Source organism: Oryctolagus cuniculus, chromosome 8 (assembly GCF_964237555.1).
Source record: "Oryctolagus cuniculus chromosome 8, mOryCun1.1, whole genome shotgun sequence".
NCBI classification, from domain to species: Eukaryota; Metazoa; Chordata; class Mammalia; order Lagomorpha; family Leporidae; genus Oryctolagus; species Oryctolagus cuniculus.
Window position 1 is genome coordinate 110,050,156 of NC_091439.1, and position 13,512 is coordinate 110,063,667.

At 44.0% G+C, this 13,512-nt stretch overlaps 1 protein-coding gene across 2 annotated transcripts in view; it reads left to right on the forward strand.

Annotated features, from left to right (window-relative positions):
- Positions 1-13,512, forward strand: part of CHIC2 (cysteine rich hydrophobic domain 2) — a 50,948-nt gene that overhangs the window by 15,922 nt on the left and 21,514 nt on the right. For both annotated transcript variants that reach the window (XM_051835055.2, XM_051835054.2), the window contains exons 2-3: positions 5,667-5,721; positions 5,864-6,019. In XM_051835055.2, coding sequence (XP_051691015.1) covers positions 5,667-5,721; positions 5,864-6,019 — 211 coding nt within the window. The remainder of the gene's footprint in view (positions 1-5,666; positions 5,722-5,863; positions 6,020-13,512) is intronic.

The following is a 13,512-nucleotide window of genomic DNA, read 5'->3' on the forward strand; positions in this document are numbered from 1 at the left end:
GTTTTAATCCTTTTTTTAATTATAGAGAAAAGCATCAAGATTATTTAGTAATTTGGAAATAGTATTTCCCAGAGAAGCAGACAGCAAACACAATCACCAACAGGCAAAGGCCATTTAATATTTTGTTGTATTTATCCCAAGTATTTTAATTTTTTTCTGAAAATCTGTTTAGATTTAAATAATAATATACATTGCTATAGAAATTATAGAAAACAGGAAAATATAGAAAATGAAATTCACTCATAATCTCATTTAGGACTATTAATACTTCGATGGATTAACCTTTTGATTTCCTTGTATGTACATGAATATTTTCATTAAAAGATAGAGACCATGCTAATAAAGTATTTTGTTTTCTGCTTTTTTCACTTAAGTTTATATGGGAGCATTTGCCAGTATCATAGATTCTTAAAGTGTATGACACGTTGGGCTCTACTAGATTTCAAAGAGCAGAACTCCCCGGTGGTCCTAGGCACTGGACGTGTGCTGTGCGAGTGCGTGGCACGGCCAGGTCTCGGCAGCACGGAGCCTGTGCCCCGGCCGAGCGCTCGGTCACAGTGATTCACCTGCTTCAGTTCCAGCCTCGCTGTCGCAGTGGGAACTCGCGGCCCGTGTTCTCCCTGCGCCTCGTGCTGTCTGCCTGCTGCTGGCTTCGGCTTGTGCCTAAATCCCAGTTCCTCATGGATTCGCTGTGCCTTGGCTTTAGTTTAAGTCCTTTCCCTGTCTTGTAGCCGTGGAACACATTATCAGCTACAGAAATGTGGCTTGTGTTCAGATACCTCATGCAGAGGACCTGATTGAGTGGGAGAAGGTTGTCCTAGTTGGACAGGACTGCGGGGCCCTGGCAGCCGTGTGCTTGCTAGCCAGCCCAGGGATTAGCTGTCCCGAAAGCAGATGCCCATCTGTGGCCCCACTAGCCCGAGTGGAGCAGCCCTCAGAGAAACAGGCTGCTCTCTCTCATGCACGCGGTTCTGAACTGTGCAGTATCTTCACATTGATGTATTGCAGTTCAATATGTTTTCAAGTTCCACTGTTAAAGTAACACTGCAGCTCAGAAGAAAGGAAAATAAGCATTAAGCAAATATTTTTCACTAATGGTAAAACAAGTTGAATCAGTCAGTTCTTGCAGTTTTGTATTGAAAAAGCAAAATTTACCACATAGCAAAACATACCCTAATTCAAAACGTCTCCTAGTTCAAAACATATCCTAATTAAAAACGATAGTGCAATAATACAATTTTTAAAATAAATTTATTTATTGGATTTTTTAAAAAGATTTATTTATTCAAAAGTCAGAGTTGCAGAGAAAGAGGGAGAAAGCGACCTTCCATATACTGATTCACTCCCCAGATGGCGGCACAGCTGGATCTAGGCCAGGCTGAAAGCAGGTGCTCTATCTGGATCTGCCATGTGGGTGCAGGGGCCCAAGTCTGGGGCCGTCTTCTGGCTTCCCAGGTGCAGTAGTGGGGAACTGGATCAGAAGTGGAGCAGCTGGGACTCAAACCCACATGGGATGCTGGCGTCACAGGCAGCAGCTTTGCCCATTAGTCCATAATGCCCGTCCCTATTTATTATTTTTTATTTATTTATTTATTTGAAAGGCAGAGTTACAGAGAGAAAGGGAAGAGACAGATTTTCTGTCTGCTGGTTTACTCCCCAGATGGCTGCATCTACAGAGACTGTGCCAGGCTGAAGCCAGGAGCCCAGAACTTCTTGCAATTCTCCCATGTGGGTGCAGGGGCCCAAGCACTTGAGCCATCTTCTGCTGCTTTCCCAGGTGCATTAGTAGGGAGCTGGATTGGAAGTAGAGCAGCTGGGACTTGAACTGGTGCTTATATGGGATGCCAGTATCGGAGGCAGTGTCTTAACCTGTTGTACCACATAAGGCCCCATGAATGTACTTTTTAAAAAAGATCTGTTTGTTGGTTTATTTGAACGGCAGAGTGACAGAGAGAGAGAGAGAGGGAGGGAGAGAAGGAGAGAGGGGGAGAGGGAGAAGGAGGAAGAGACCAACATCTTCCTTCCACTGGTTCAGTCCAGAGAGAGAGAGAGAGAAAGAGAGAGAGAGAGAGAGAGGAAGAGACCGACATCTTCCTTCCACGGTTCACTCCCTGTCCTGTATGCCCACAACAGCTGGGGCTGGGCCAGCCAGAGCCAGAGACCAGGCACTGCATCAGGGTTTCCAGCCTGGGTGGCTGGGGCTCAAGTGTTTTCACTCCCGTCCGATGCGATCCCAGTGCATCAGCAGGAAGTGGAGCAGCCAGGGCTTGGCTGTGGAATGCAGGGGTCTCAAGTCGTAGCCAGCCTGCTGCACCACAATGCCTGCCCCTTAATCTAACTTGTGATGATTGTCTAGTATTCTGTTGCTGATTTTCCATAACTTAACCATTCATGTAACATTGGGAATAAGCGCTTACTTTGGGCATAAAGTCTCGGTGATCTTCTTTATGTATAAGGTGTTACCCACACTTTAGGTTATTTTTGAGATTACACCCCAAAAAGGCAAATCACTGTGACAGAAGTATAAATAAGGGCTGGCATTGTGGTTTAGCATGTACAGCCACTGCTTGCAATGCCAGCATCCCAAATGGGTGGCGGTTCGAGTCCCAGCTGCTCCACTTCAGTGCAGATCTCTGCTGATGACCTGGGAAAGCAGCAGAAGATGATTCAAAGCGCTTGGACCCCTGCACTCATGTGTAGACTCTGATGAAGCTCCTGGCTCCTGGCTTTGGCTGGCCCAGCCCAGCCCTTGCAGTTGGGGCCATTTGGGGAGTGAACCATTGGATGCAAGATGGGTCTCTCCTTCTCTCTGTGTAACTGCCTTTCAAATAAATACATTTTTTAAAGAGAGAGATGTGGGCTGCTATTTTTAAAAAAAGTATAAATATTTTTATTACTAAATTAATTTCTGGATTCTTTGTAAATAATTTATAATTCCACTGACAGTGCATGATGTTTTCCGTGTTAAGAACTTGGCAACATAAAATATTTTTAAAATTTCAGTTTTTAGTCTTTGTAGATGGCTGAATTAAGATGCTACCCATCTTGAATCATATCTTTTAAAAATATTGAGTGGGATCTCCAGCTTTTTAGAGTGTTAAAGTGCTTAGAGTCTTCAGGCACATATAATTTTCATTTTATAAGATGAAATTTGGCTTTTCTGAGACTGTGCCAGACCAGTTGTACTTTGTCTTAGAGTATAATAAATTACTTTTACATATTTAAAAACTTTAAGCCTATAGAAGCATAATGGATAAAAGGTGTAATTTATAATACTGTCAATTTAAACAAATATATACTCCATTTTCATTCTAACAATCCCTGGTTCCTGCCAAATTAAAAAAAAAGTCAGAACTTAGTATCAAAACTAAGTAATTTATGTCAAGTCAAAACCATAGAAAGTGATATTTTGCAATTGAATTAGCAAAGTGTGACCTTTCTTGTCCACTTAATAAAATTAGATAGTCTTGCCAGATACTGCTGCTTTGGTTTGCCTAGTTTTAAAAAAAGCAAGCTTTGGCAGTGATGAAAGCTGGAACAAAGGAGGTACCTGCTGTGGCCCGTGCGGCGTGTGACATTCGGATGCTGAGCTCTGCTGGAAGAAGCAGGCTGGGTGAAGGGCCTTCAGCTGCTCTTCTGAAAGCACCCCATCTGGGAAGAAGTGTGGGTGAAGGCCTGACTGTAGCAGTTTGCCTCTCGAGGTCAAGTTCGAGGTGTAGTAGACAGTGACTCCCGTGATTCCAGACGCAGGTTGAGGAAGGCAAAGAGATGGATGTCATCCCGTCACTGAGGGAGAAGAAGATGGGCATTCGGTGCGCAGGCTGCGTGGACAGACTGCCCCAGGTGTGTAGGCTGTGTGCACGAAGCCGGAACAGAGGGAGGAGTGCCGAGGGTTACGGAGGAGACTGGAGGAGCAGCTGGCTCACTTTGGGAACCTTTCTAACATTGAGAAAGACATGAGAGTGTGTGCTCTCTTGGAGTTAATGTGTATGGTTATCAGCAAAGTACTGTGCCCTGAGGGTAAGGTTGAGCACATCACAGCTTTGGGACATGGGAAGAGAGACCAATTAGGACTGCAAAGTTGGCTGGAATAAGGCTTACTGAAGTAGAAAGGGTATGTTTATGATAGTTCAGTGGTTTTCTCCAGGAGCCCCAGGCAGTGGGAATCCTAGTGAGGAAAGTCAACAGTTCAGTTGAACAAGGGTTGGCCAGGGGTGCTTAGAGACGGGAGAGAGTGTTGGAGCCGGGTCCCACCGATTTTGCCTGTGTAGTTCTGACCCCATTTCCCAAGGGGTGGGGAAGCAGCAGGTTATAACCAGGCATGGGAGAAATGCAGTGATCCCTGGTCCTGCTGAGCGTTCAGGGTCTCGCACGGTGACAGTGTCCACGTTCTGGCAGAGCAGGTGGGCTGCTCCCTTAGGTGGAGCTGTGTTTCCTCACAGGAGGCCGGCCAGGACCCAGGCGGAGCTGGAGGCTGTGGCGATCCGCCTCTCGGGCATCCTGGTTCAGTGAAGGGGCTTCTGTTCGTTCGTTCTTTTTTTATAGAGTGGATGTAAGGAATTACCCTGGTAGCAACGGATGAGCATTTGCCAGGAAGGCGTCAAACGAAGTATGGAGGGGGAGGCTCCCACTGACCGGATGCAGGGTGCCCGACGGGAGTGGGCCAGCCCTGAGGTTAGCTGTAGATTGTAGGGATGAGGCGGTAGTGAAATGGAACTAAAACCAGCGTGTCTCAAGTTTCCATTCAGATGTAGGTCTAAAGTGGTACTTCCCCTTCAAAGCTTTATGTGGTGAACTTTCAAAATTATTTTAATTAAATAAAACTCAAGTTGTTTTTGTACATTATTTTTTGGGGAAAAAAAAGCTTAAGCTTCCTATTGTAGGATCGCCTTAAGCGTTATACGGAAGGGTCTTGGTGATTGTGGTTTGCGTGAATTCTCTTTCCTTCAAGTGGATTTTCTTCTGCTGGCTACCTAACACGTGAGAGAGCAACACGGGTTAGGTTTGTTACCAACTCTGGAGCCATGGAGGGTTTTAACAGCGATTCAGGAAAGGTGTTTGAGGTCAGAGGAGAGGCTGTAGGTAGAGCTGATGCATCCAGTTTCTTCATAGCGTTGAAAGCTCTGGCAAGGAGCTGTGGCCGCCACGGGGCAGTCCTTGGCAGCGCTCTGTCAGTCCGCACTTGGCCTTCTGCCTGTGTCCTCTCCCTTCTCCCTTCCTTTTCCCTGCTCTTTCTCTTACACTTTTCCTTCTCTTCTTGTTTGTGTCAGAAACCTGCTAAAATTTTTAGCCATTTCTTATTTCCATCAGTCAGATTCAAAGCTAGAAAACGATTGTTGTTTCATCTGTTAAAGTGATGTACAGTGTAGGAAGTTTTTAAGATACTTAAGTGGTAGCTCAAATTAAATCAACTGTATTCTTTTGTTTATTCTGTTGGTTCGTTAGCATTCAGCCTTGATTCATTGTATGAAAGTTCTGATTCAACTGCTAAAATAATTGCGTGTTACATTGCTTAAATTACTACAGTGATTGTGTGTTAAACATTGGTTGTGTCTCAGACTGGTCTGTATGTGAATCTGCATTCTGTGTACTTGACCTTGGTTAATTTAAATGGTTTAAATATTTTGTGACCTTATGTAATAGCATATTCTTGCTTTTTTAAATAGATTTGGACTGAGCAACAAATTTGAATCAGAATTCCCTTCTTCATTAACTGGAAAAGTGAGTGTCTTAATTACTATGTACTGTTTATGTGCCTCAAAACTGAATTTTTTTTCCAAGCAAACTAGAAAATGTATGCTAATGAGACATGCTTACTGACATTATTATTGCAATGTTCTTATTTCTTAAAATTTCTCCGTAGGTAGCTCCTGAAGAATTCAAAGCCAGCATCAACAGAGTTAACAGTTGTCTTAAGAAGAACCTTCCTGTCAATGTGCGCTGGCTCCTCTGCGGCTGCCTTTGCTGCTGCTGCACGCTGGGTTGCAGCATGTGGCCAGTTATCTGCCTCAGTAAGAGAGTAAGTTGGTGGTCTGTCCTAACGAAATCCAGACGGACATGAGCGAGTCTTGCATTTGCCAGGTGCTTTGGTCTTGTCACTATACAGAAGTAGTGTTACCCAGTGGAGGGATGAAGTAAGCACTTACATATCCAGGTGCCGTCACATTGACTAGCTATCTGCAGTTATAGTTGTAATTGCCGTGGGGAGTGACTTGGCAGAGTGGAAGATGGCAGTGTTTGTATGTGAGTAGTCATCCAGGGTGCTGGGCTGGGTTCTACCTCTCATCTCTGCAACCCTGGCGATAGTCACCTCCCACTGGAATAGCACTGTTGTAAAAGGAAGTTGTTTGTAAAGCTTTAGCCAAAGAGCTCAGATGAAGTAGTTGATAAGTATTGATTAATAGCATTATTGGTAATAAGTAGGACAGTACCTGTAGAAGAAATAAAATGGTTAAAAATGGTATGGCATAATAGGACATACCCAAGATGTTGATAGAGATATGGAAAATTAGGCTGGATGCATTACATTTTTGTTAAAGTTAAAAAAAATTAGTATTCATCACATATGAAGGGGAAATACTGTTAAGTTTAAATTGAATGATGGTTTTGTGTGGCCACATTTCATTTTGTTACCAAATAATGAGAGAAAATACAGAAAAGCAAGTTCTGTTTGTCAGCTGATGTCTGATATAAAAGTAGAGGTGCATGTCTGCTAAGAATTTTTAGACTAGTACATTTTATTGCTAGAAAGGTGATGCCTTTGTCATAGAATCACATTTATAATCTGAGGGAACTTCCAAAAATTCATGAAGAATTGGCGTTAAAAGATGAGACTGGGGCAGTTGCCTGGCCTGGTGTGTGAGGTGGCTCCCAGGACGCCTGCATCCCACATCTGGAGCAGGTGGGTTCCAGCTTCCTGCTCGCGTGGCTCCTGGGAGGCAGCAGTGATGGCACAGATAGTTGGGGTCCTGCCTCCACGGGGAGGCCTGGGTTGAGTTCCTGGTTCCTGGCTTCAACCCCTGGTTGTTGGGGTGTTTGGGGAGTAAACCAGTGGCTAGGAGTGCTGTCTGTCTCTTTCTGTCTCCCTGTCTTTCAAAAGAAAAAAATATATAAACTTTATTTCTCAACATAATTTCTGTCAAGTTCAAGACACTTGGATAAACGATGGTACCAGTCGTTTAGTCTATCCATGAGGAACTGATGGTCCTGGGAACTTAGCTGTGTTAATCCAATGTGTTTTACATCAGTAACTGAAGAACGATGGGGGCCCTTCTAAAGACTTAAAGAGGCCACGTTAGGACTCCTGGGTGGGTTCCTGGTGGTTTTCCATCAGTGCCTTCACAGAATCACCTTGTGTGAGGAGGTGAGCCGGAGCATTGCCTCAGGACCCTCTGGTGAAGCTTTCCCAGGTGTTTTTCTGCTAAGCTTTGGCTGACTCTCAAAATGTCCTCTGAATAAGCAGGGTGCACCATCCTTGGACCCTCCAAAGTCAACAGAGCGCCTTGAGCATCCAAAAAAAGCTGTTAGCATGGCCTTTGCTCTTGACAGCTCTTGGTAGCCGTTGCTTTGACTGTGCTTTGTTTTCAGGGTTGTACCGGGAAGGCCGCATCTCTCCTCCTGTTCTCGTGTGAAGAAACGCTTCAGGATCTTGATCCCGCTTGTTTAAAATTTCCATGGAAAAATCTGTTCTTGTTTTTGTACCCATTGAGCAGAAAGTTTGTTCCACTTTAATTTTTCAGAATGGCTCTGCTTGTGGCTGTCATTTCTACTGTTAATGTTGGTCTTCTGTTAGGACATACACAGGGTTAATTTTGTTCTCGTAAACTGATGTGAATGGTCTGCCTCGTGGGCCTCATCTTCAACATCATCTTGTCCCTTCTTAAAATGAGTCCCTGTAAACTTTTTGTAAGGCATCATTGATTTCACCACTCTTGCACCTAAATTTTACCGTCCATTTCATGTTTGTGCTTGCCTCAGTTTTAGCAGAATTCATGTTGTTCTGAAAGTGGCTTCTTTCAGACTAATGTCTGTCCTTAGTGCTTCAGCTAGGTCCTGCTCAGACGTGTTGTAGCAGGTTACTATGAGTCTGTTGTGGTGCAGAAAAGTTTTGAAATCAGTGTGTAGTGTTTTCATCATATACATTTTCTGTGAACTTTGTAAGGACCCCTGGTATTTACCCAAATAGCTAACATACTATTCTCTAAGACGTTCCTGCACTGGATCTTCTTTAGACCACAGGAACTTCTTCTTTCAAGATTTGTTTATATGAAAGCGTTACAGAGAGATAAGGAGAAACAGAGAGAACATCCATCTGCTGATTCACTTTCCAAATGGCTGTGACAGCTGGGCAGAGCCAGGAGCTTCCTCCTGGTCTCCCTCGTGGGTGACAGGGGCCCAAGGATGTTCTTAGGCCATTAGCAGGGAGCTGGACCAGAAGTGCAGCAACAAGGCGGCTTTGCGGCACTGGTTTGAGTCCCAGCTGCTCTACTTCTGGTCCAGCTCCCTGCTAATGGCCTGGGAAAGTGGCAGAGGATGGTCCAGGTGCTTGGGCTCCTGTACCCACGTGGGAGACCCAGATGGAGCTCCTGGCTCCTGGCTTCAGCCTGGCCTAGCCCTGGTCATTGCGGCCATTTGAGGAGTGAATCAGTAAATAGACAATCTCCCCTTTCACCCCCTCCCCCCCATCCCATCCCCAGAGGGCTGCAACAGCCATAGCTGGGCCCGGCTGAAGCCAGGACCTTTCATCCTGGTCTCTACTTGGATAGGGGCCCAAATACTTGGGCCGTCTCCCACTGCTTTCCCAGGCCATCAGCAGGGAGCTGGATCGGAGGTGGAGCAGCCTGGACACAAACCGGCACCCACATGGGATGCCAGTGTTACAGGCGGCAGTTCATCTGCTGTGCCACAATGCTGGCCCCAGTGATTTTGAAGAAAACATTCCTATGCATTTTTTTCTTTTTGAGAACATAAGTTTTCATTTGTAGGAGCAGGATCTCTGGGTCGTTAAGTAAGTGTGTGCTCAGTTTCAGAAGAGATTTCCAGAGTGGGTGAGCCATTCTGCCTTCTTTCTGACCAGCAGTGTCCAGTTGCTCAGCGTCTGATCAGGGCTTGGCACGTCCAGAAATTCTGTTCATTCTCCTAGATACATGGTGGTATTTCATTGTGGTTTTGATGTATACTATCCTGCTAATGCTATTGAATGCCATTTGTACATCCTCTTTGTTAAGCACTTGTTCCTTTTTTAGAATTCTTTATACAATTCTGTATGTAAGTTCCCTGTCAAATGTGCACAGACAATGGCTCTGCAGTCTGTAGGATGCCTTTCCATCCTCTTACCATCATGTTTGGCAGAGAAGAGGTTTTAATTTCGATGAAGTCCAATTTATCACTTAAAAAATAGATTGTGCTTTTAGTGTTGTATCTCAGGATTTGCCTAAACCAAGTACACAAACATTCTCTTTTGTCTTCTCTTGTATTTGGGTCTGTGACGCATTTTGAGTCCGTTTTCACGGTTTTCCGCGCTACTTGTTGGGAAGACTGCCCTTGCTCCAGAGCTTTGCCATGTGCGTTGTCAAAGTCGTTTCTGGCCTCTGTAGGTCTGTTGATTGTGTATCTGTTTGGTGCTAACATCGCTCTGTCTTGTTTAGCATGGCTTCATGAGTCTGGAGCTCAGATGGGATTAGTCTCCCAAGTCTGTTCTTTTTCATAACTGTTTTGGTTATTCTTACTTCTTTGCCTTTCCTTTGAAACTTTAGAATCAGCTTCTCAATATCCTCAGAAACTCAGAGATTTTGACTAGGATTACATTCAGTTTGTAAATTTGGGTAAAACTGAAATCTTAGTCTGCCAAACCACGAGTGTGACACATCTCATGTATTTATTACTTAGGTATTTGATAATTTTCACTAGTGTTTTGTAGTTTTTTGCATAGCATGCAGATCATGTGCATATTAAATTTTTCTTAAAGTTTATTTATTTATTTGAAAGGCAGACAGAGAGGAAGAGATAGAGTTCTTCCATTTGCTGATTCACTCCCCAGGTGGCTGCAATGGCTGGGGCTGGACCAGGCTGAGCCAGGAGCCAGGAACTCCCATCTGGGTCTCCCACATGGTGGCAGAGCCCCAGGCACTTGGGCCATCTTCCTCTGCTTTCCCAAGTGCATTAGCAGGGAGCTGGCTCAGAAGTGGAGTAGCTGGGACTTGAAGCAACACTCTCGTGCGAGATGTAGGTGTTGCAAGTAGTGGCTTAACCCCCTGTGCCGCAGTGCTAGTCCCTCAAGTGCATGTTTCATTAAACGTAATACGCACTTCTTTGTATTTTATGCTTGGTGGTGTTTTCTATTTCAATTTCTATGCAGCAGTCGTTTGGCACGTTGGTGAAGAGGCTCCTTGGGTTGCCCAGCTCCCATATTGGAGGGCCAGCTCTGCTTCTGATGGCGGTTTCTTGCTTGTGTGCACGCTGGAAGGCAGCAGGTGGGGGTGATAGGTGTGGAAGACCTGGAATGAGCTCTAGGCTCCTGGCTTTGGCCTGGCCCACCAACCCTGCCTATTGGAAGCATTTGGGGAGTGAACCAGCTTGCTCTGTCTGTTTCTGTTTCTTTCTCTCTCTTTTTCTAATAAGTTAGTAAAATGTAAAATGTAATATATAAAATGTGATTATTTTGTATTTTAGCATTGTGTTTTGAGATGCCATAGGATTTTTACATAGATGACTGTTGTCTGACAGTTGGGACAGTTTTATTTCTTAGCATGCAATGTGTATACGTCTTTCTTTTTCTCTTTTCCCCCCACTGGGTGAGACTACCAGTAAAATGCTGTGTAGGAGTGGTAAGAATGACTCCTTCCTTTTATTCCTGATTTTCTCTATTTTTCTGTTTTGACTTTCATTGATGTTTGCCCTTACCTTAATTATTTCTTGCTTTGACTTCATTTACTCTTCTGTTTTAGCTTCTCTTTTCAGACTTTTCAAACACATACTGAGTGTTCCTGTTTTGGTTTCTGAAGGTGGAAGTCATTGACTGTCATTTCTTTATCTCTGATAGAGCATTTAATGCCAGCTTTGATGGTATTCTGTGCATTTTTATATGTCATGTTTTTACTTTCATTCAGTACATTTTCCCTGAGGCTTCTTTGATTTATGAATTACTAAAGAGTGTGTTGTTTGAACTCTATAAATATTTGGAGACTTTCCACAGACCTCTCTTACTGATTTCTAGTTCAATTCCATTGTGGTTAGCCAGCACACTTTGTATAATTTCAGTTCTCTTGACTGTGTGAAGGTTTGTGGCCTTGAATACGGTATATCTCAGTAATGACATCTATTGAGTTATTAGTGACACAGTCAACTACAGATCTACAGCATGCAAAATACAGTATACAGCATAGCCTTGCCACGCACCCACACACTTACACACACTTCCATCAGACAGGGAGCAGATTGCTCACTCCTGAAAGTTTCCTTGTGTCTCTTTGTAGTCCCTCCCACTCCTCCCAGGCAACTGCTCTCTGTCTGGCACTGGAGATCAGTTCGCGTTTCCTAGGCTGTATATAAGTGGAATCATACAGCTCATGTTTCTCGTGGTTTCATCGTCGTCATGTCGAGACTCAACTGTGTTGTCACACTCCACACTTGTTTATCCTTTTACCTGCTAATGGGTGTGGGTGCTGTTTCCACGGCCTCTCTCTATAAATAAAGCTGCTCAGAACACTCTCGGTCTAGTCTTTCACTGACATTTTCTTCCTTCCTTCCTTGCTTTCTCTTTCTTTCTCACAGATTTATTTATTTATTTGAAAGGCAGAATTAGAGAAAGGAGAGACAGAGATTTTCCATCTGCTGGTTTACTCCCCAATTGGCCGCAACAGCCAGGACTGTGCCAGGGTAGAGCCAGGAGCCAGGAGCTTCTTCTGGGTCTCCCATGTGGGTGTAGGGGCTCAAGCACTTGGGCCATCCTCTGCTGCCTTCCCAGGCACATTGGCAGGGAACTGGATTGGAAGTGGAGCAGCCAGGGCTTGAACTGGCTCCCATATGGGATGCTGGTGCTGCAGGCCAGGGCTTTAACCTGCTGAGCCATAGCACTGGCACCTTTGGGTATCTTCTTTCTTTTCTAACTTCTAAAAGTGGAGTGACTTGATCATGTGATACATGTATGTATAACTTTTTAAGGAACTGAGAAACTGTTTGCAAAAGTGGAGGTACTATAATTTTATATTTCCACTAGCAGAGTGTGTTCTGCTATATCCTTGTCAATGTTTAATATGGTTAGTCTTTTTTTTTTTTTAAGATTTATTTATTTATTTGAAAGGTAGAGTTATAGAGAGGCAGAGAGAGAGAGAGAGAGAGAGGTCTTCCATCTGCTGGCTCGCGCCTCAAATGGCTGCAATAGATGGAGCAGGGCTGATCCGAAGCAAGGAGCCAGGAGCTTCTTCCAAGTGTCCCACATAGGTGCAGTGGCCCAAGGACTTGGGCCATCTTCTGGTGGTTTCCCAGGTGCATTAATAGGGAGCTGGATTGGGTGTGGAGCAGCTGGGACTCGAACCGGCGCCCGTATGGGATGCTGGCACTGCAAGCAGCGGCTCTACCCGCTATGCCACAGTGCTGGCCCCATGGTAATTAGTCTTCAGTTTCAGTCATTCTGAAAGATCTGTGGCATCGTCACTGTGGTCTGAGTTTGCATGTTCCTAATGATGCGGAGCATCTTTTCAGGCCTGTTTGCCGTTTGTGTCCCTCCTTTGGTGACCTCTCTCTTCTTACCTTTTGCCCCATGTATGTTTTCTTGTTGCTGAGTTTGAAGATTCTTTATATATTCTAGATACAAATATCTGCTTTGCAACGTTTTCTTCCACCAGCCATTTGACTTCATTTTCCAACAGTCTTTTCCAGTGTTGATGAAGTACTGTGTGTCCCACTTTTTCTTTTACGAATGTTGCTGTTAGCATTGTATCTAGTAACTCCTCCTAGACCCAGGTCACAAAGCTTTCCTCCTCTGTGTTCTTCTAGAGATAGGTAGGTTGGCGTTTTCCATTTTGGGTTAATATGACCTCAGAAGACGAGGTGGGAAGTAATCTTTTCAGTTTTCTGGAAGAATTTAGAGAATCTGTGTTATTTCCTCCTTAAATTTTAGAAGTCACTAGTGAAGCCATCTGGTCCTCAAATGTTCCTTGTTCTAATTTTTTACTTGTCTAACTACAAATTCAACTTTAATTTATGTGACACTTCTCAGGCCATCTGTTTTATCTTGGTTGAGCTTTATGGTTTGTGTTTTTTAAGGAATTTGTCTACTTTATTTAAGGTGTTGAATTATAGGCATACAATTAGTAATATTATTGCCTTCCTTTTTACTGTCTGTAATATCTTTAGTCATGGTACCACTCTCATTCCTGAAATTGTCTTGTGTGTCGCTTTGTTTTTCTGTGAGCAGTTGTGAATATTGTGATCTTCTCAAAGACCTGTCTTTGATTTCACTGTTTCTATTAATATTTTATACTCCCTTGGTTTCAGTTTAACATTTTTTTT